Source organism: Serinus canaria, chromosome 18 (assembly GCF_022539315.1).
Source record: "Serinus canaria isolate serCan28SL12 chromosome 18, serCan2020, whole genome shotgun sequence".
Taxonomy (NCBI): Eukaryota; Metazoa; Chordata; class Aves; order Passeriformes; family Fringillidae; genus Serinus; species Serinus canaria.
In genome coordinates, this window is record NC_066331.1 from 8,722,791 (window position 1) to 8,746,568 (window position 23,778).

Below are 23,778 nucleotides of genomic sequence, written 5' to 3' on the forward strand. Positions count from 1 at the left end.
AGGGAAAGGGCAAAGCCCTTTAAAGCCAGTTAGCTCGCCCACTGCTAACTGCTGGGGCTGCCTTTTCCTTGGGTTTTTTGTTCGAGTTTGTAAATGACATTTCTGGGTGCATGGGCCAGTCGGTGTGACATGGCTGAGCTGCTCAGTGAAATGATTTCCTCTCACACACAGGCTGGCACCAGGAAAGTATTTTTATACTAAAAACCACTCCTGTTAATGCATAAGCAAAGGGGCTTTGGGCTTCTAATTCCAATGTTCCAGAGATGTTAAAACTTCTATTCAAAACTGAACACGAGAACCCTCTTGTTTCACCCTCTGCTGTGGAGATAAGACAGCTGCAAGTTACCAAAACTTTACATGTATCTTATATTTAATACTTATGTTTTATATTTATATATATAAATGGATATTATAGTTAGCAAAAGTAAGATTTTTTGGAGTGAAAATTATTAAGGAAATTGTCTGGACAAAACCTGTTCAGAAAGAGGATAAAAGTTGTTTGAAAGTCAGACTTTAAAGTCTTGAAAATCAGTCTTTTAAAACACTTTAAAGCAGCATCTTAAAAATAATTTTAAAGGTGTTGCCTTTGGTTTGGTGGAATTATTTACAGACATCTACTTCCCTGTGTGGGTATGCAGGTCACCATGCTTCCTCTTGCTGGGCTGGTGTAACTTTTTGAAAAAAAAATTCAAATTATAAACAATCACTAATTTCAAAGTAGAAGAGTGGCTTTTGTGGTATGTTTTATTTTTTCCCTCGGTTATTTTTTTTTAATCATCATTTCTGTAATGCAGTGTAGCATTGTAAAAATTATATATATATAATGTGTGTGTGTGTGTGTGTGTGTATATATATATATATATATATCACCATGCTTGCTCTTGCTGAGCTGGTGTAACTTTAAAAAAAAAAAATTCAAATTATAAGCAATCACTAATTTTAAGGTAGAAGAGTGGCTTTTGTGACATGTTTTATTTTTTCCCTTAATTATTTTTATTATTATGTTTCTATAATGCAGCATAGCAGTATTGATGGTGTAATATTGCTGTCACATTACTCTCCAGTTGTTTGTAAACCCTTTGGATTAAGATGGGATAAATTCTTCCATTTGGTTGTAAAATATTTTGAATAAAAATTTGTGTATTAGAACTTTCTAAGGGAAAAAGGGAGAAAGACTGTATTCAGAAACATCTCAGGAAGAAAATTTCAATTTGTAGCACCTAGAGGAAGCTGTTGGACTCCCTCAATTGAGCAGACTGAACTGGAACTTTGATTTTATTTTTTTAACTTCTCCCCAATTCCTGACCTTGTATTTGGAGGGGAGCTGTGCTGTCTAGATGCTGCCCTGACCCACAGAAAATGTTTTAGAGCAGCTGCTTCCTGGAAGTGCTGTCACCACTCAGGTCAGTGAAATCAGCTGCAAGTGAAGCAGAACTGGAAGAAAAGAGCAGCCATGTAAATTCTCCTTTGCTTGGGGCTTGGGTGATATTAAAAACCCAGATCTGAGTTTTTCACTGATGGACCCCAGAGCAGGACCATGAGAACTCCTGGTTGTGCAGACCTGTAGAAACACTAAATCATGATTGCAGTGATGTTGTTTCCACACTTATTTTTAACTCACTCAATCACATCCTGTCCTATCAGTGACCCCAGTCCCCTGTTGGTAGCACCTTTTTCATTTACCTGAAAATTTTACTTTCTTTTGCCTGAAAATTTTTCTTTCATGTACAGGTCAGATTAATTAAGAGCACCCGGACAGACACAGTAGAATTTGGATTTATTGATCTGGTTTTGCCAAGTTGCCTTTTTTAAAAATGTGATTTTTGTATCTCTGTGGGGCCGAAGCTTTGGGTTTTTATCTTTGGTGTAGAATATACTTCTTTATTCTAGGTTCTTTTTAAATTTCAGTATAAAGTAAGTGTTGTTCAGCTGTAGCTGAATTTAATGGATTTAGTTACTGTAGCACAATTTTATAATTCTCTAAATGTTACAAACCTCCTTGTATGTGCTTTTATATGATTTTTTTTTTGCTCAGCTTTAGCACTAAACAGAAAACAAAATGTCAGTTGCAGACACTCTGCATCCAGATGGGATAAATTTCCCCTGATCCGGGTACACCTCTCAGCTCATTTCTGTTTTCCCCTTCAGAACTGCATTCCCTGGATGTACCAGTGTGTGCCAGGTGTTGCTCCAGTCCCTTAGCACCTCCACATTAATCAGAGAGTTCTTGCCCTTCTGCTCTGATGCCAGACTGGCCCTGCTGGTTGCCCTCAGGACTCCAGTGCTGCTCCCAGGGGATGGCCACTGGTTTTTCCATCACCAGGAATTTTTTCCTGGTCTTTGCAGAGGTGCCTTAGCAATCTGTGAGCTCATTAGCTATTCCAGGAGAGCAGCAGGATCCCAGGTAAATGTGGACACTGGTGCACATGGAGCTGGTGAAGCTCAGCTTCCCACAAACAAATGCCTTGGAACTGCAGGGTTCCCCTGTGTCACCTTAGTTGTGCCTGCATTTGTGGCTTTGAGATAATAAAGTCCTTTTTTCTCACTGGGATCACTGGAACCGAAGTTATTGAAGGAGTTGTAAATCCTTTGGATTAAGATCAATTCTTCCATTTAGTTGTAAAATATTTTGAATACAAATTTGTGTATTAGAAATTTCTGAGAAGAAAAAAGGGCTCTCAGCATCAGCATGTTTGGGCTGGGTTGTTCCTCACCATTCCCAGAAGGGGGCAAATGGATGTGAATGTAATTGCTGGAACTCACACCATGCCCTGAAACATGACGTGATTCTCCTACAATATTCTCATAATTATTTTTTTCTATCCCATATGAATAGTTATTAATCTTAATGCTTTTTGAATAACACCTTTGAAATGGGCCTTTGTTTTTCCTAACAATCCAGTCCCTGACTCCAGAGATAGGTCTGGGCAGATTACTGTGCTTGGGCTTGGGAGCCACTTGTTCAGATTACTGGAGCAAATTACTTGTATGGGAAAAGAAGAAAAGCTCAGCAGTTAATAGCAGCTGCAGATCCCATTTTTAGATATTTATTGTGGCCTGTGCTGTTTGGTCTGGAGCTAGGATGATCTTTCTTTGGGTTCCCATCCTCGCCCTTGGGCAGTGAAACATCTTGGGGGAAGTGGGAAACAGCAGGAATTGGGGCTGTAGGCAAAGGGGTGAGCTGTTTCTAAGGGAGGGTTTTGAGTGGTGACTCTTTTCCCTGGCAGCCATTCTCACAGGGATGCAAAATGCACCTTCAGCTTCTGCCTGCTGCTCTGGTTACAATTCTCTTTCCAAATATATTCTTTTAAAAGTGATTTTCATGCCAAATGTTTTTTCCTCTTCTACTTTTGTTTCAAAACTTACACCCAAGATTCTGAGCCAGTTTTCTTGCCTCCATGATAGTTTTTTCTGATAGAATCCAGCAGCAGGACCTGAGCTGTGCCATGGGCAGTGCCAGGGTAGAAAAACTCATTTTTCTTTGAGCCATATCTGGCATGGGGCTGCTGAGATGCTGCTCTCACCAGAGAGCAGGGAGGCACAGAACAAATACTCTCAAACTCAACATATTTTTAGCTTTCAGTTATTTTGTGAAACATGCCAAATTTTATAAATATTTATATGCCTAATAAATATTGTTTAGTATTTCAGTACATTTTTAAAGTGGGGAATCTAAACCAGCAAATATAACCTGATGCTTTATTTTATTTCATTGAAAAATACTGATGCTGCAGCTTGGCTGTTATGGTTTTGCATTCAAAGTTTCATGTCACTATTCAGCTGTAAAATTTCAGTTGTTATTAGAAGGGATCAGGCAGCTTAATTTGCATGTGGGAGAAACCTTTTTAGCAAAATAGCCTGAAGTTAACTAAAATCTCATGATCTGGTGATGGATTTGTGTGCCATTCTACATTTGGAATTGCATCACCTCAAAACTCAATATTCTTTACTACACTGTATGCTAGAACCAAAAACCTACATTTCAGTGTGGTTTCAGTATGATTTCACATGGTTTTGTGCTGTATTTGTGGTTTTGTAGGCTTCAGACTATTATTTATAGGGTTTTTTGGTTTTTTTTATTTCATTGGGTGGGGATAAATACTAAACAAACAAGAGAATCCTAGTTTACTTGAATTTCTGGTTTGCTTGTGAAAGGACGTTATTAAAATTTCTCTTGATGACAGCACAGTATAAACTTTCTAGCTAATAAGGTGTGTCATGTAGAGGAACATGAACCTTCCTGGGTGTTCTTAACGTCTTGGTGGTGAGCTGAAGAATGTTCTGGTCACTCTCAAGGGCTTGCTGAGCTCTGAGTAGTCCCAGTCTCAAATATAATCCATATTAGTGTTTCACCAGGAAATAATGCTCACTGTGCATGGTGTGCTCCTGTTTCTGCTATAAAATCACATGTGTGTAAAGTGAAGGTTGAAAACATTTGCATCAGTGAGGAGTAAGAAAAGGAAGCCAGGGAAAGCAGGTTGGAAGAGCCCTGTGGTTACACTTTCAGTGAATTTGTGCTTATTTTGGGAGGATTCCAGCCAGGAAGACGTTCCTTTTCATCTTCCTGCTTTCTTAAATACCCTGACCCATTCACAAGGAATAGACTGGGATAGTCCAACAGTCCCTTGCTCCTTTTTAAACTGTGGCAACAATAAAATCAGCATTTGAATAGAAGGAAATAATGCTGATGGGATCCAGGGAAATTGGGACATTCAGGAGTCTGGTACTGGTGGCTCTGTACAGCTGGTCTGAATCTGGAATTTGATATTTTTTTAATGACAGAATAAATGAAAAGTAGTTATAAAGAGTGAAAAATGTGCAGAACCAGCCTTAACTTCTTCAGTTCATAAGTTACCTTCAGAATAAAAGGAGCAAGAAGAAACTGTAAGAAGGAAATCCAGAGTGTTAAAGGTCTGTTGGTGAGGGACCTGGGGCACACTGGAGAGGGGACTCCATGACAAAATCATGCTGCTTTTTACATTTTCAGAGAGGTCACACCCAACTCTACCAGTATCCAAAAAGAGCCTGGCTTAGGGACACATTTGTGAACTGTTTCTGCTGAATGGTGAGCTCTGGTTTAAATAGGAAACACTGTTTAAATAGGAACAACTTCTCTCAGTTGATGTTTGCTCTCTGTTTTAAAGAAATCCCATTGTCAAGTGTATTTCTGGTAAAAGTTTGTATGAAATGAAATCTCTGGTGCTGTCAGAGGGTTTCAAATGGACTCAGCCAGTCCAAACAGCAGATACTGCAGCCTTGAAGGAATATCTGTGTACATGTGACTGCTGTATCTGTGATGTTAAAATTCCCTCAGCTTTTGGTGCCTTGTTGATTTTCTACCTTTCTACCTTTTCCACCTTGTTGATTTACTGTTGTTAAATTTTTCTTGTTAATTTGGTTAGAATGGATATGTGCTCTGGGGCAGTACCCAGTTTTCTCTTCCTGGTACTGGAAGAAGGCTCAGTCAGGTGCTTTTAGGACCTGGATTCCTGTGTATGTTGTCTTTTTATCTGAGAGAAGAGGGAATGGTGCTTACTGATAATTATATATAACTAGATATACTTTTAAAAACACCCAAAGTCCTATTTGTGTAGAGAACTCTACACACAGTGGACACAAGGGGCATTTTTGCTTGTACAACCTCACTTGGGCCATTTATTTAAAAAAAAAAAACCAAACAAAAGTGAACCCAGTCCTGCTTGCCAGTGCATTTTAGGAGGAGGTTTAACTGAGACCAGGATTTGAATAGTCTTATGGAAATGTATTGTGTAGCTTCTGAAACTTGTTTACATTCTCAGTTTTTAAGGATTACCTTCTGTGTTTCATATTCCAGAGTAATAAGTTGTTTGTTATAGATTTGCAGCAGCCAGGGGTTGGAGGAGAGGGATGATGAATCAAGAAGTCAGGTTTCTGCACTGTCTGTGGGTCTGTTCTGTAGTGGTGGTTAATTGTGAGGCTTTTGGCAAAATTCCAGGTGCTTTTCATCAGAGATACAGGAAGACATGGGGAGAAAAAAAAAAGAAAAAGATCTACCTGTCTTAGGTGGACTCTTTAGAAAATTGAGAACACCCAAACCTGAAAGGCTGGTTGTGGAGGAATTCCTTCTCTCTAACACCCAGGTGAACTTTAAAAGTGATGCATGGTCTTGAAAAGAGCCTTTAAAAAGTTATAATGCCTATGTCACCATAATAGTTTTCAAATTAGCAAGGAAGCATTATAAATAGTGCAGATTTATTTTTTTTTCAGTAGCCAGCAGGTATGAGCAGGAAGAAATGCTGTGTCTGGAGCTGCAGCAGGAAAGGTCCCTCCCCCAGCAGCACTGGGAGATGGGGTAAACATTGAGCAGGAATAAATGACAATGAATTGCTTCTGGCTTTTTCACCATGGGGTTTATCTTGGTATTGCACAACTTTAGCCTTAAGGCTGGGCTTTCTTGGGTGATATTTCTTTTCTGACACACAGTGTTATGAGTTTACAGAATTTTTATACTCCTCTAGAGTAAGTAATTCATTTGCTCAGTAGGATTTCTCCACAAGCCTGTTCCTTCATGTCTTTAACTGCAGTTGGCTGTTGGCTCAGTCAAGGCAGAGCTCTGTCAGCTGTACACCTGTGTGAAGGTCTCTGGTCTGGCCTTGGGTGGGATTGGTAGGAGAGTCCCCAAAACATGGAGTGTTTCAGAGCTGTCCTGGGTCAGCTGCTGCTCTGGGTGCAAGCCAGGCAGGGGCCTTTGAGTTTTAGGGCTGTGTTAGGTAAGGATGTTGGGATGGAGTGGCTGGAATCCAGATCTGGCTGCTTCCTGCTTGGCCCCTGGCCCCACTCCAGAGCCCTCACTCCTGTCAGCACTGGGGCACCTGTGCAAGGCTCCCCTGGCAGAGGGACCTGGCAACCAGAGCCAGTGTCCAGCTCCTGAACTCTGCATTTAAGAACCATGACAGGGATCAAACAGTCTGTGGGGCAGCATCCAGCTGAACCACCACCCCTTCTGTCAGTCTGACAGGCAGCCTTTGCATTCCAAGCTTTCCACCTGGAGCAGCCAGGCAGACAACAGCCTCCTGTGCTGCCCTGCTGTGATTCATCCCTGGAGCAGGTCTGTCCTGTGGGCTGCCTCAGATAGCTCCATGGAAAATCCACCATGTGACCATGTAATTAAAGACTCTCTTAATTCATGACGTAGTGAGAGGCTGCAGGGAGCTTGCAGCAGACAGAGCAGAGCAGCCCTTCAGTCACAGGGCACTGAGGGCTGGGTTTGTGCAGGTGCCTCTGCCCAGCCCTGGGTGGGCTCAGCTCTGGGGGTACCCAGGAGCTTCAGAGATTTCAGCTGCTCCCTGCTCACATCCCTGCTGGGCCTGCAGGAGCTCTGCTCTCTTCCTCCTTCCCTGGCAGACTCGTAATGAGGTCAACCCTGGGGGCAGGAATGGCAGAGGAGAGGTCACCTGTGGGTGGTTTTTAGGCACTTGCCCTTGGGGATGGGATGTCAGAGCATCATCTCACAGGAACACAGAGAACTTTGCACAGCCAAAACAGCACAGAGAACTTGGCACAGCCAGAACAGCACACTCATTTTCTGATCCCCACTGGAGGCTTGATCCTCTCCATGAAAGAGCCCTTCAAAAGTAGATTCTGGAGTCAACAACTTTTATAGAAAATGAGAACAATTCAGAGATGATTCACAGAATTTTTAAACAAGTATTTATTTCTGGGAATGGGCCTAACCTGAACTTTCTGGTGTTTGCATGCAGCAAATTGATCCAGTAAATCTTAGTACAAGAGCCCTAACGAAGTTCCAGTTAGGAGCTGCCTCTTTCCAGAGGTGCCATGTAGGAGTGAGTGGTCTCAAACCTGATTTTCTGTACATGGGGGAGCCAGAGTTGTGTTTTTAGGAAACAGCACACATATCTGCACCAGTTGTTTTCACAGAATTCACAGAAGGATAAGGTTGGAAGAGATGTTAAAGATCATCAAATCCAATCCATGCCCTAACACCTCAACCAAACCATCTCAACATCTCAGCACGAGGCTCACAAAGATGTTGAACCTTCCCTTCTGCACTGGGTTGGTTTTCATTGGAGAAAAAATGGAAGAACCAAATTGCTGTTCTTTCTGTTGGATATGTATCTAAGTTGAAGCTTCATCATTCATTAATTGTTGTGTTTGTAGCTGCTCCTGCTGTGACATTGTGCACAATGCTCCCTTCAGGAATAGCAAATGTCCACTTTGTAGAAGTTTTTCTTAAATAATTCTAAAATAGGAGGATTTGCAAAGTATTTTTAATGGATTGAAGCAGCTTCTCTGCCTTGATAGTCCCTATAAAAACCTAATGATTGTCTAAGATAACACTGACCTAATCTGTTTTAAGTTGCATATTTTAGTTTGAAACTAAATGTAGACAATTCTTATTTAACCCCAGATCCAATGAAAATCTGTTTTAAATTAAATAAGGTTGACTTGATATTTTGCAATTTTCTTGTGGAGACAAGGCCTAGGGCTGAGGAACAGGTTTTTGTTGTTTGTTTGACTGCTGTATTTGTATGTTTTATATGATAAACATTGCACTAAATAAAAAAAATTACTGTGTGGAGTTAAAGTGATAAAGGGCTCTGGACAGCACAGGCTATAGCTGAGGTTGGTGTGAAGTATGTTTTTAAAGGAGTAATGTAAAGAATCTTTCATTTAAATACATTAAACCTTTCAGTAACCAATGTCTCCCACAAACTCCTTTGTAGCCACATTTCTCTTCACAGAGAAAAGCAAGGCACAATTCTTCCCAAGAATATTTCTGGGATTCACATTCTCTGCACCTCAAGGAAACAAAACACCATGACTTTGGGTAAACAATCTGCACATTGCATTCTACTTTGGCACAAACACAGGCACAGATAAGAATTGTGTTTTCTTCCTCTGAGGTTCAGAGGGTGTGAATCCCAGAAATATTCTTGGGAAGAATTGTGCCTTGCTTTTCTCTGGGGAGAGAAATGTGGCTACACTCCTTCACCAGACTTTTATTGTCTCTCACCTACACTGAGCATCCCACTGTGTAAAATCCACGTTTAAAAAGCAGAATAGCTCTGCAACCTGTCTCCAGTATGAGGAAAAAAACCCAACCCAGCCCTGTTTGTAGTGCCAGAAGTTGTTTCTTTATTTTCCAAGGCTTGAGCACAGGGCTGTGCTGCAACTGCAGTGACTCTTGGGCACGGCAGGGTGGGGTGAAGCAGGTGCTTATTGATACCTTCAGGCTACAGGTAAAGGTGACTGTGTTTTCTTGAGCATTCACAGACCTGCACAGGTGGATTTTGTTTTAATAATCAGCTTGAGAGTGGGCACTGTTTGTCCTCTGGTTTTGGTGGCACACTTTTTTTTTAAAAAAAACACCTGTAATCTGTGAAAGAAATGGGGACTTGTAAAAGTAAAGCTCAACTTTTAAAGTTAAACCTGTAAAGTTAAGGAACATTTCAGATCTTCTCCTTGCTGCATCTTCCAGCCTCCTAGTTTTCGATAAAAAGGTCATGTTCGGAATTTCAAAAATCTAATAATTTTGTCTCCACCCTACCAAACTAAGTTTCCTCTGGAAGATATTTTTTCTAAAGTTTTTTTGATTTTTAAATCTGTCATTTTTGGTTAAAGCATCTTTAGCATTTTTTAGGTTTGGCATGGTGTTTGAGGAACTCTAGAGCAAGAAATGAAGTTAAACCTAGAATACTGGGTAGTGTTTCTTTTTGGGTTTTTATAATTCTTAAAAACCAACAAGAAATGTAATGCTGGACCTGCATTTTTGAACACACACACTTGTGTCAGGAGCAGTTTTTATTCAGCATTTCCCAGTAAATATTCAACCAGTGATGGCATAAAACTTCACCAGATGCCCCCTAGATCAATTTCTGTGGTTCTAATTACCAGTGCTGCACATTTCACCTTGTTTCCCCTGTTAGTCCCACCTCCCCAGTGCCTTCCTTTTCTGTGTCTCCAGATGTGCAGTCTCACAGAGCAGTGCTGTGAGTCCCAGATGCAGGAAAAGGCCACCAGAGAGCTGTGAGAGAGGCCAGCAGATCCTGGAGCATCAGTCCCTGTCCCTGCCAAACCATTTGGTGCTCTGCCCATTTGGGACATTAAACAGCAAAAATACATTTTTTTCTTTCACAGAGACAATCCAAACGTGAGGAGCTGCTGGAGGGGCCTCCCTCCCCCTTCTCCTTCCCTGCACAGAGGTGGGAGTGTGCCCACAGCTGTCCAAAGGAGCTGCAGTGGTCACTTGCACTGAGGGAAACGTGCTGCAGCTTTGCGAAATTGCCTTTGGCGCCAGCTCGAGTGTTCCTGTAGAACCAGCAAATTCCATTTTTCTCATCAGTTGATGCAGCAATTTTCAAAACAAGCTAGGCAGCATTTTTAACTACTTTCATTGCAGTTTCTTTAGGAACTGGGAAATGTCCAACAATCCATCCATCTCTGCTGTATGGTTGTTCCAGAATTGGAATTACACTTTCTCCCTTGTGTTTGTGCTCCTATTATTCAAATCTCACCCATCTCTATATCTACTGCTTGATTTTCTTTAGCAGCTTAAAATGAATTTAAACAGCCTTTTAACACTTCACTTCTTCAGTCATGGTATCTATCTTTTTGTTTAAAGCAGCAGCACAGAGTGATGAACAACACATGGAAGTTTTAATTATTTTGTGATTATATCCACTCAAGGATATCCAGGCACAGACTGCTAATGAAATACAGCTCAGTGATCCCATTTCTTGTTAATGGGATCACCTTGTGACAAGTATTTTCTAAGGAAAATGATGTATTTGATAAATTTGATACAAGAAAGAAAACTGAGAGAGAAATTGTTTCCTTTTTTTTTTTAAGAGGCTGCTGTCTCTGCAGACATTAGTCATTTAATAAAGTTGTGCCATGTACAGAGAGATGTATTCAAATTTTCTATCTGGATGTGCAGATACCAAATAAAAGCCCTCTGGGGAGCCCTGCATTCATATTCTTGAACTGTGGCAGTGTGTTTCTAGAACAGTGTAAAAGAATTATCCTTACAGGTTTTGTGTGCAAACCCAGAGCACTGGGAATATTTCTCTGTCTGCTCTGGGGTGCCCTGACCCCCAGGGGAGCATTGACTTTGACCCTCACTCATGGAGAAAGTTTCCTAGACTTCACAAAAGTCCTAGAATCCACAAAAGTGTGAAACAGATTATAGAGATGATGTATTATGTATGATAGTGTATGTATTATGTATTATAGATTATGTATTATAGTGTAAGTGTGTCAATTGGTGAGAAATTGAGGTTTTGGGGTTTTTAGTGTGCTGTGGATGGCAGCAGGATGGAGGGCACAGGGTGTCATCCTGGGTTTCTGCTTCATGCTTCTTCTTCCTCCTTCTCCATGGGTTTGGGTGGCATTTTGTAATTGGGCAGAGAAGTCCCCACTGGGGCTCTGTGGGATCAGTTGTTGGGTCAAAAGGGAAAATAATCCAGGTGTCAGCTCTTAATGGGATAGTTTAGTCTTAAAAGTCCTTGCAACGAGATTGTTGGCCATTTGTGCCTTCTAATGAAAAGCTGCTGAACTCACAGTAATGAGACTGTTTTGCTGATAAGAAATAACAAACACCAGAGTCCCAACATGAACTGCTGTCTCAAGGGCCTTCAATCCAGACCCAAAAAAACCAACGACTGGAACCCTCACAGTTTTGGAAGCTCTTTTATCTGTAGAAAAACATAATTGACTCCTGCATGTAATGACTGGACAAGGGGGGATGGATTCAAACTAAAGAGAGTAAGCTTAGGTCCGGTATCAGGAAGAAATTCTTCCCTCTGAGGGTGGGGAGGCCCCTGGATCCCTGAATTGTCCCAGGCCAGGCCAGACAGGGCTTGGAGCCACCTGGGATAGAAGAAGGTGCCCCTGCCCATGGCATGGGTGGAACAAGATGGTCTTGAAAGTCCTAACTTGCTTTTTGTGTATTTTTTGTGCCATACCAGTGGTCCCTGTGATGCTGAAGGCGCTGACGTACGACGAGAAGAGGGGGGCGTGCAGCGTGGGCTCCAACGTCAGGGACGCGGCCTGCTACGTGTGCTGGGCCTTCGCGCGCGCCTACGAGCCCGCCGAGCTCATCCCCTTCATCAGCCACATCTCCAGGTGGGGCTGCCTCCAGCCTGCTGCATTCAGCTTTTTTCTCACTCACATGGGGTAACTGAGTGGTGTTTTAAAAGCTTTTATTCCATTTTCAGTCTCATTTGAAGGGTGACACAATACAAGTGTTATATTCACGCCATCACGATCAGAAGCCAACTATTTCTCTAATTACAATACACTAGAAGTGTTTCTTTACTATCAACTTTTACCACACCATACTATAAATACCTTAAAGCCAATCATCTGAAATTACTCTTTATGGGTCCTAAAACAATTCATCTTTCCTAGTTCTGTGTCTCCATATATATCAATATTTATTAATTACAATACACTAGAAGTGTTTCTTGGCCTATCAACTTTTACCACACCATACTGTAAATACCTTAAAAATAATCTAAAATTACTCTTTATGGGTCCTATTACAATGCATCTTTCATAGTTCTCTTTCTCCATATATATCAATGTATATATATCTATATCCTATTTCCTAATTACAATGCACTAGAAGTGTTTCTTGGCCTATCAACTTTTACCATACCATAAATACCTTAAAGCCAATCATCTGAAATTACTTTTATGGGTCCTACTACAATGCATCTTTCATTGTTCTGTTTCTCCATATCTATCTATCTATCTATCTATCTATCTATCTATCTATCTATCTATCTATCTATCTATCTATCTATCTATCTATCTATCATCTATCTATCTAATAATATAATATTTCTTAATGACAATACATTATAAGCATTTTTGGCCTATCAGCTTTTGCCACACAATGCTGCAGATGCCTTAAAGCCAATCATCTGAAATTACTCTCTGTGGATCCTACTACAATGCATCTTTCATAGTTCTATTTCTCCATATATATCTACATATATATATCTCTATATCATATATATATATATATATATATATATATATATATATGTATGATATCTAGGTTTTTTTGCCAGGCCACCCTCTGAAACTTGTTTCTAGCTCCATTTCTCTCTCAGCAATGTCTGTCCTATCCCGTGGCATTTCTAAGTCAGCATTTCTTTTCTCAAGGTTTGCATACAGATGCACACTGTGTGAGCTTTCTGCCAGGCTTTGAGAATTTTCTACAAATCCATTTGCCCCATTTCCCCCTCTCTCTTGAACTGATGAAATTGATACAGATAATTTTTTAAGTTTGTTAAATCTTAAGGTGTCTGCTAACACAGATGCTGAATAGCTTAAAAGTGGAGAATTGTGGATGGATGGGATGGTGGTGATGTAAACATATCTATTTCCTTTTTGTGTGATGACTTCAATTCCCTCTGTTCAGCTGTTTTTCAAAGGAAAATCCAAAGAAACTCACTGTAAGATGGATAAGAGAAATCAGTGGAGGTTTTAGCAGGGTGTCATCTTCTGTCTGCTTGATCCACCTTCTGTGTGGGGAGCTCAGTGACATCAGCTCAGGGAGTTTGACAGGAGAAGTTTAAGTTTGAGAGAAGATTTGGAACCTTAGTTCAGTAGAGAAATAACAAACTATTCTAAAATGGAGGAGTTGCTTTATGGAGTCATAAAGGGCTGGAAATATTAGGAGCAAATTTAAGGAAGAGGTTGTTTCTTACTTTATCAGCTGTGTCTGGTTCCTAACAATCCAGGATTTGTGGGACTTTGTCACATGGGTGTTGTGCAAAGAATAAAGCATTTTTTATTGACCATCTTACAGCTTGCAAATTGAGCAGGTAAAGTCTAAAATAATAAAGTATACCTCAGCTCTGCTTCTATTCAAATTATAATTTTCCTTTTAAAGTGTTCCAGTTCAAAGATTATTTTGAATAGAAAATAAAACCACTTCCAGTTTCTGAAAGGGGTAAGAACCTTATGTAGCAATACTTAATTCTTAACACAGCACTTTTGAATAGTAGGGGTTTCATTATTACTAAGAAGGTGTTTGAGTTAAAGTTAACAAATACATGAGAGGATTTTTCCTCTTTTGATGCCTTGTGGTTTTAAAGAGCAGAGCAGAGTTCAGGATTTCACTTAGCAGTGAATGGAAGTGCCTGGTGTAGTTCTTTTCCAATCCATGGTTTCTGTTTCAAAAGACTTTCAAAAGTAAAATCTTTAAGAGATTTCCAAATCTGTGCTGCTGCAATGGTGGACTAAAAGTTGCTGCAACTTTCCCCTTAATACTGCTGCTATTTTTGCAGATACAAACTGGTTTTACCTTTTTTCTTCTGTCTCATGTTCTCCCTCCTCCTTGTCTGTGGGATTCTCTCTTTGTTGTTTGGCCTTTTTGTTGGCCACACACTGGCTGACATTTTGAGGTTTCTTAACGGGTGACTTGCACTGCAAACACACAAGGTGCCTTCTCACAGTTTCTTGGCACACTTTTAGTACAGCCACTGGCAGCAGCTTTGTCTCCATCAGAAGGGTTTTGATCAGTGATCATTTCGTATTTTCTTTTAAAAAAAAAACATAGAAGTTTGGACTATACAGTGATCTGTGGTTCTGAATATCTGCTTTCATTTTTAGGGACTTCCGTGCTTCTAGATTGCTGGCAGAACTATTTCAATCCAATCCAAAAGCCTACACAGAGCTACCTACTGAGCTCAGCAGGTCCCCAAAGACAATGTGACTGTTTGTTTCTTCTTTAAAAACAGTTCTTAAAGTTCTTTGAGACAATCTGTAAATGAATCCATTTTTATTCCTGGACACAGAGTCCTGGCTGGTCTCTGCTGGTTTTCACCCCTGTAGTTTCACTTTTCAGTGCTGCTCCTGCAATGCAGGCTCACCACTCTGTCCTGTGGTACTTGCTTCAGGGGTTTTTTGAGCCCTTGATAAAACCTTCCTGTCTAAGAACCTGCTGTCCATCTTCTTAAGGCCAAACACCATTTTTCATCCATTTTTTCCACAGAGAGCAGAGAAGAAATGCTGAGACATTTTAGCCCTTGTTTCTCTCATGAAGTGTTTCATGGTGTTTCATCTACACTGGCATAGGTAGTAAAGGAGAGGAGCCTGGTGACTCTAGGCTGTGTTAGGATGTGATGCCTAAAACATCCCCTGTTTTGGGATAACTTTTGGAAAGAGAAGGTGAAATTTCAGGATAGCCCTGCTTCACTTTGGTGTGCTAGCAACAGTGACATTTGCCACAGTTAGTTATTAATGAGATGTTTTATTTTGAAGGTTCATGTTTAATTCCCTTCTAGTTGAGTTCATGCTAAATTAGTGTGAAATTCTTAACTGAGGGTACCTGAAGATGTATTTGCACAGTGAAATAATCCCATGATACTGTATTATTGTGAATATTGTATTTTGATTAATGTTGTAAATACAATATTCTTGTTGTATTCTTGTTTTAATCCAATCAGCACTAATGGTAGCAGTGAAGGCACACTGTCACCTGTGACCAGAGTGGTGACAAATGGCTCTGGCAGGGTGGTAGCAGCTCTGCAGAGTTACATTTATGTTCTCCCTGCCTGCAAATCTTTTGTCTTGGTATGGCCAGACTCATCCTGAAGTCTGGTTCACATCTGATAATTTTTCTAGATTGGTCAGCAGCTTGTTGAAAACAAAAGCTTTGCAATTTAAAAGCTTTCCTTTAAGGCTGGGCAAGCTTTTTGCTTGTAGAAACTTAAGAAATCTAAACAGTTAGTGTTCAGGCCTTCCCTTTATCAGAATTCTGATCTGCTCATGATGCTCTGAACAATCTATTTCATATTTCATTTACTCCTTTCCCCTGCCATGCTGCAGTGTTGGTCTCCATAGGCTTGATGCAGGTACCTGTGTGATTTTTCAGGGTTTGTGGTATTTAGTTTTATGGTCACAAAGATTTGTTGGTGGGATCTCTGGAACAGATGTTTATAGCAGGGGGTTGTGTTTCTGAAGAAGCTGGTGCTCTTCAGCTCCCAGCCTCTTCTGGAAACAAGTTCTTTTCTTTTCAGGAAAGTTTCATATGACAATATCTGAGATCCCTCTGCCTGTAGTAGTAAAACTAATGAGAGCTGTGGTTGTGCCACCTATGACAACTTCAGTTATTGGGAATAAATTGGTGGGATGGAGAGAAACATGGGGTGGAAGCTGAAAATTGCTAATGAGCAGCTGTAAGGTGTTGTGGTTTGTAATATCTCAGTTTTCCAACAAAGCTGCAAGATATTTTAGGAAGTATTAATGCTCTACAAGGCTTCACTTAAAAATCTTTGTAGCTGTAGTGGCCATTCCTTTTCTAAATCCCCTCTTGAAAGTAGAATTGCTACTCCAAAGAGAAATGGTGAAAAAAAAATTCAAATAAAGTATGACACACAGTTTCACCTATTGTGTCAGCAAGCTGATAATTACATACGGCTTTTTTTTAAATCTAGCCTTAGGTGTGTCACTGTTTTACTTAAAGAAGAGTCATACTTCTAGCCACAAGCAAATTGTTGCTACCCTTCAAAAATGCAGCACTCAGCATCTTGAAACAAAATGCATAATATCCATTGTGAGCTGAATTACACAGCAAAAACGTCTGCCTGGGTAGGAATACACACTGTTAGAGAAAAATAGTAAACACCTTCCAAAGCTGTGATGAGTGATTGCAGTCCTGAGCTGCTGGCTTTGCTTAGTGCTGGCAATTGCACCAAGTTTATCCTGCACTCAGTGTTCAGCTCCTGGAAGCACATGGGACCCACTTAGGTACCAAAATACAAAAGCTGGGTCCTGCCCTCCGTGTCCTTTACAGCAGTTACAGATTAAAGCAGAGGGTGATTTGCTGGGGATTTTTTTCCCTTTTCTTGAATAATTTTGTAATTGAAAGACATTTTTTTTTCAGCAGTCAAGGAACAAACCAGTTCACTTTAGACCAGTGAAAAATCACATGAAACTGCATGAAGTCAGATTGCTTTTTTAGTAAAATTTCAGACAGTGCTTTAAAATAAATCCTCTTCATATTCACTGTCTTCTCTCCCATTTCTTTATGAATGTTCTCTTCAGTGATGAAATTGGCAGAACACTGAAGTTGTAAACTTAGATTGCTATAGATCAGCCCTTCTTCTTCCTGGCCTTGCCACTCTTTTAAGAAAAAACAAAAAGAAATAAAAATATAGAGAACACTTATTGGAAATACATGCCTGAGAGTGTTTCTAATAGCACTTGCTTGTATTTTTTCATGTCAGTTTTTTTTTTTTCCCAATCCACATTTCAACAATACACAATTGCTCATCTGCTTAATGGTCTGTTAAAGTCTAGTTAAACTGGTTTCTAAAACCTTGCCTCATCTATTCAAACTACAGGACCACAAAAAGAAAATTCTTGGCAATGTAGATGAAACTTCACTTCTTTTGCAGGACCATGTTGCTCTTTTTTGAGATGCACACACTGAAGTTGCTGTTCAAGCATATCATTCTAAAAGCACCACTTGACTGAGCTTTGTTTCTCTCCCAGTCTCTACATGCAGCCTCTCTTTTTAAGCTTACCTATGAGGAAAGTGAAACAGAATTTAATGACTTGGAAATGTGGGTAATTTGATTCCTGCCCCCTTGGGTGTGGAAGTTGCTGTCTGTGAAGTGGCAGGTGCACAGTAAGGAGATGAACTGTTTTGTTTAAAACCTAAACAAAAAAATAGAAAGGAAAACATACTTGCACTCTGTAATGCAATTAGAGTGATTAAATGGTTGCTGGCTATCTGAACTGTGTGGAGCTGTGCAGGGTGTGGGTTCCTTTGCCTGTTGTGGCTTCTCTGGGGGTGTCAGGAGCTGGGATCTGTTGGGATCTGGGATCTCTTGAGAACTTGTGAGAAATGGATTTGTAGAGAATTCTCAAAACCTGACAGAAAGCTCACACAGCCTTGTACATCTGAGTGCAAACTCGGAGATAAACTGTACTGATTTAAGAAGGTCATGGAGTAGAGATGACATTGTTGAGAGAGAGATTGAACCAGGAACAAGTTTCAACAAGTTTCAAAATATGACCTTGCAAAAAGACCAGACATTTTAGAGAATTAGGTTGATGCAGGGGGGTCAGGAGCTGGGATCTCTTGGGAGCTGGGATCTCTTGGGAGCTGGGATCTGTCTCTGTGCAGCAGAGCACCAGGGCAGGCAGCCTTGGCTTCCCCAGGGTGCTGCCTGGCTTTGGGAGGGGGGAACAATCAGGTGTGGCTCAGGATGGATGATGGAGCTTGCTCCAGGGCAGGATTGTCCTGTAGAACTGGGGAAATCTGAAGCATTGCTTTGAGCTATGTCTTGTACTGTGATGAAATATGGGGAATGGCTTTCTGCAGTTATGTACCTGCAGAGGAGAGCTGGGTGCTGAAGGCACTTGGCTAAAGGGACCTCTGTATCACAGACCCTCTCCTTTCCCCTCTCCCCTTTCCTTTTTCTTCTTCTTTTCTCAGGATTTGTAACCCCTGTTCTAAGCATTTTTCTTGTTGCTCTTTTCCACGTGTGTATTTCTTACACTTGGACCATTTTACTTCAAGTTTTTGGATTGGAATAACTCAGTGAGCAGCACAGGAGGGTGGGTGGTGAACAGGATGTGTGAGAGCTCTGTGTGAGCTGGGTTAGAGGGACTGCAAAAGTTGCAGTGTGGAAATGGGAATGGCCACAGCATTTCTCCTTCTTCTTAGACCTCCTCCTAGATAAACAGGAGGAATTAAACCTGAATCATCTGCAGTGTGGCTGGAGCAGGCCCTTGTGCTTGCTCCTTCCCCTGTGTGCCTCCTGCAGTGGTCTAACACAGCTCCATGGGGTAAAGGGAACAGAGGAACTGCTCTGGTCTCAAAAATTAAGAAAACCTGAGTCTAGATGTGTTTTCATCCCCCAGCTCCCTGTGCAGCCCTCTCAGGTGGGCTGGCATGATGAAGAGGTGCAGAAGGGGCTGTTTGCAGCAGCAGTGCTCAGCAGACCCAAGTCTCACCTCCTTTTCTTGCTTGGATTGTTCAAACCCACCTTGCTTGTGGTGGCTCTTGTGCCTTTCCCTTTCCTGATGTACAGCAAGGAGGAGAGTTTGCTGTCCTGTTACCACTTCACCCTTTTTAAGGCTCAGGAAGGAAATTTTGGGTTTGTACCAAACAGGCAAGAGGTTTGAGTTTATTTTTCTCCTCCCACAGCTTCAGGGTGGCACACTGGGATTGATGGCAGCAGATTGCCAGGGCATAGCAGCAGGATCAGCTTCTTGCTGCTTGTGGCCAGTGGGGACTGGAAGTGCCTGCTGCAGGTGGTGAAAGGAATTCAGGTTTATTGCCTGGTACACCTGGTGCTTGGGAGCTGAGGGCAACTGGTGCTTGTGCTTATTTCTGTGCTCTGATGTCTCTCACCTGGCCCACCTCTGCTCCCTGTTCTTCCCACATTGTCAGGGCAGGGAATGGGAAGTGCCCACTGACATATTTGGAATCTTCTAACTTTCCCTGAGGCCAGTTAGGTGAGGCCTTGGGAGGATGGATAATGAGAAAAGGGAGAATTATTAGTTGACTGATAAAATTGCAACTTACTTTTTAAATCTATGTTTATTGTGAACTTAATTGCTGTCATGCATGCAGGCTCCATATCTCACAAGGAGCCAGGAAAGGTGTTCCATGGGGACTGGAGGGTGCAGAGGAGCCAGGAAAGGTGTTCCATGGGGACTGGAGGGTGTAACAAGGAGCCAGGAAAGGTTCCATGGGGACTGGAGAGTGTAAAGGAGTCAGGAAAGGTTCCATGGGTCTGGAGGTGCAAAGCCATCCTCTGCTCCTCCTGGCAGCAGGCAGGTGTGGTGCACTTGGGGCAAGTCAAGACATGATCCTTTGAGTAGCTTAAAAAAATATCCCACTTGGTTTGACATCAACAGTTTCTTTCTGTTAGGAAATCCCTGTGCAGTATCACATAAACTCCCACGACAAAGCAGACAGGTGAAGACACCTTAGAGGTGTTCCACCCTCTGCACTAAGCCTGGCTTTGGGGAGGATGTGCCTGTGCTTCCAAGTGGGAATTAGCCTGAAAAGAGCATTTGTGGAGTTTGAGAAGTTAGAATGCTTCATTGAAAGGATTAACATGGAACACTGAGTGCAGTGTGATTTAGGAATCTAACGGGGCCCTGATAGAATTCCTGGGGTTTTTATTTTGCTCCCCCAGTGTTGCACTGTTTGGTTTTGGGGTTTTTTTGCTCCCCCAATGTTGTTTGCAGCACTGAGTGACTCAGGTGGCAGCACTGACAATATACTGCTTTGCTGGCTTTGCTTATACAGCTTTGTCTTAAGGTAACAGAAGAGTAAGAAAAACTGGAAAACCACAATGTGATTATAAAATGAGCTCCTGTTTGATGCAGTGAGGGCAGCACTCAGGATTCTGAGCTTCTTGGTATGATGAGGGTTTTTTTGTGGTTGGGTTTTTTCCCCCATCTCTTCAGAAAAGATCAATATTGAAATACTGCATAACTGACAAATTACTGTTCTAGTCTGTATAACCAGAAATGTCTGGAAGAAATTTGCTTCTGTTTGGTTCCAAGGATCATTTTTCTCCACATCCTTTAGTCTTGAAAGTTCTCTAATTAAAACTTTTATGGGAGCTAGTCATATCATTAAAACTATATACTTCTTAAGTGTCCTTTTAAAGTAATTTTTAAGCCTGTGTGCCAGAGAATTAGCAAGCCTTGATTGATGCCTTGTGAAGGCTGACCTAGAACAGAGGCTAGACAGAGTTAAAGAACAAAGCAGGGATTTATTAGAAGGTTTCAATGGATATATTTTGGGTAGTATAAGAGCCTAGCTAGGGTTACACTTAAGATGGATTTAAAATGGTTATAAAATGGATGACTTGTTAGGGAGTCTCACACTTTTATAAGTTCTAGTTCATTTGCATATTGGAGTTAATTGTCCAGCTACAGCTCCAGCCCAGGCAGTCCCACCCTGCTTGTTTTTTTCTCTCCAGCCCACGGGGTTTGTGCTCCTGGGCTGAGATTGGGATCATTTGTCCTTGGTGCCCAGCTGGAGCAGGAATTGTTTTGTCTCCCTGCTCTGTGCACAGAACTCACCATCCCATAATACGAAGCTCAGACCCACACACTAAAGCAGCACAGAATGTGAAAAATAGAAAAGCCCAAACCTGAGGCATCAGTATGAGGAGTGTGTGCCTGACCCAGCAGTTTCCAGCAGTGAGCCATATGTGCTGCTTCCTGATGGAATGCTTCCTATACATTCACTCTTGCAGGCTCTCTCCTCTTGTCTTTGTGGCAGAGAGGGGTATTGCTCCTGCAGGTAGCAGTAAGAAAGCATTAACTGCCTTTAGAATCCTTTATTGGGGTTTGTTTTCATTTCATTCTGACTTTCTGGCTCCTGTTTTCCCTAATGGATTTAAACTGAAATTACAGAGGCCAAGCTGACTGTGCATTTCAGAGAAGTGGAACAACACAGTATTCATCACTGTAGGGAACTGATAGCCACTACCCAGGGAAGTTTGATATTATCAGTGTAATTAATATCCTCATGCTGAAGCAAAGCTATCTTGAATTTACTTTTCAGCCAGTATTTATTTCCGGTTTTGCCTGGAGTCAATAAATCATGTAATGAAGAGTTTCAGGCTTTGAAAGGAATAATTTTCTGCTTAAATGATTCTCCTGAAGTGATGTTTATTTGTTGCTGAAGTTAATTGAATGCTGGAGGTGGATTTCCAAAGCTGCAGACTGCGTGTCCTGGGATATATTTTCTCTCCTGTGTTGTGTAGCACATCTTTGAACAGCAGCTCTTTTGAGGCACAAGAATTACCCTGTGCAGGGTCACCAGACTTCATGCATGAAGAAATTGTTTCACATAATCATCCTTCTGTCTCTAAAGGGTCACCCTAAAAAACTGCTTTGCAGTTCATCTTGCAGGTTACTTTCTATCAGGATTTGCATGTTTGATTTTTGTGCCTTGCAGGATGTGACTGTTCTCGTGGAGATAACTGCAGCTTTCCATTGCTTCACTTGGTGTTTACTCCTTACACAAGACTAGCTGTACATTGGGCTGTTGAGAAACTGTATTTCCAAGTTTTCATTTAAAATAGCACTGAGTCTCACATTTGACATGATTATGTCCAGGTTTTAAACCCCTGCTCTGTTGAAAACCTGTTTGTTTATTCCATAAATTCCTTTGACACAGTGGGGTGGCACTTGTGCTGTGGGAATTCCACAGCAAACTAAAGAAACAAGAAAGCACAAGGTTACTTCAACTCAGACTTCAGTTCAGCCTGGCATTTCTAAATAATAAGCTCCTCAGAGGACATGCTGCCTGTTCTGCTTAGAAGGCTCAATGTTGAAATGATGGCATTGCACATTTCTTTTCATGTATTTGCTGCTAATGCTCAATGTTTTATTTCCTCAGTGCTTTGGTTATTGCTGCAGTATTTGATCGTGATGTTAATTGCAGAAGAGCTGCTTCTGTAAGTTACCACATCCAGCTTCCATCTCTCTCTTTTGTTGTTTTCATTTAATAATTTGTAGACTTAACTATGTAGAACTACAGTAGAGAAGCAAAACAAAAATTTATAAAATCCTTAGAAGTATCTTGTGACTTTAGATGTTAAATTATATAATCCACAAATGCACATCTGGATTCATGGCCACAGTTAACAGTCTGCTGTATTGTTGTCATGATGATCAAGATAAAGTATCTAAGAAAGAATTCTTTAGCATTTTTTAGTCACAAGGTCACAAACAAAAGGGTCCTACATAATACACAGACATTGGCTCTTTTGCACGTTTCCAAGCTGGGGAGTTTTGTGAGGTTACAATTTCCTGAGTGTGCATCAGCTGTTACTCTTTTTTCATGGTAAGCTGAAAATTTCTAGAATAATCTCTCTCCTTCAAACATATTTTCAGTTGTTGTATAAAACTCTTTTCATAGGACTGGGAATTTTAAAAAGAGTGACAAGTTCATTAATCAGATACTGTTGGGCAGTGAATAGAACTGACACCAAAGTATATTCTGTGGAAACTTTCTGTAGAAAATATTTGTGCAGTTGAGAGGAGTGTTCTTAAGAGAAGAGAAATGATGGAAACTTACAAATTTCTATACTTACAGAATTTGAGAAGAAAGAATGGATATCTTATAAATGAATTTAATTTCAACATTGTAGACACTGAACTTGCTTTCTTTAAAACAAAAGTGTGGATTGTATCTTTTAACAGAAAAAACAAATTAACTAATGCAAATGTAAAAAACTCCATGCTGTGACTGTATGAACCCAAACCAGGACCAAAGAGTGTCTGCCAGAGAACCACATGGCTCTGTTCCTGACAGTAAATGTCACTGTGCATGTGTTAAAAAAAAACAAACAAAAAAAAAAAAAAAGAAAAAAGACAATTTTTTTTCAATATGCACGTTACCAGATCTGTCTTTTTGAGTGAAATTTTGCAGAGTGGTGTGTTTAGAACATCAGGAGGGTTTCTCAGGGATACCTGGCTAGCATCCTCACTTTTTGTAGCCACACCTGTGCTGGTGTTGAAGCTGCTGAATGAAGCTGCAGTGTAATTGCTGGGGAAGTGAGTCAGTGCTTGAGCAAGCCCAGCTCAGCTCCTGGCTCTGAAGGTGCTCAGAGCAGAGCAAGCCAAGGGGCTGCAGATTGCTGAGCAGTGCTAGAACCCTTCCCTTGCTGTACAACTAACAAATACCAGCAATGCTGCTTCCCCCAGACTTCAACTCCTACAGTTTAGAAACTAGAATTTGCCACTCTTGGTTAATTTAAGTCCCTTTATTCACAT

The 23,778-nt window shown here is 41.0% G+C and overlaps 1 protein-coding gene across 1 annotated transcript in view; it reads left to right on the forward strand.

Annotated features, from left to right (window-relative positions):
• Positions 1–23,778, forward strand: part of TBCD (tubulin folding cofactor D) — a 123,642-nt gene that overhangs the window by 36,792 nt on the left and 63,072 nt on the right. Inside the window, exons 15-16 of the mRNA XM_030232879.2 lie at positions 11,967–12,123; positions 22,400–22,457. Of these exons, the coding sequence (XP_030088739.2) occupies positions 11,967–12,123; positions 22,400–22,457 (215 nt within the window). The remainder of the gene's footprint in view (positions 1–11,966; positions 12,124–22,399; positions 22,458–23,778) is intronic.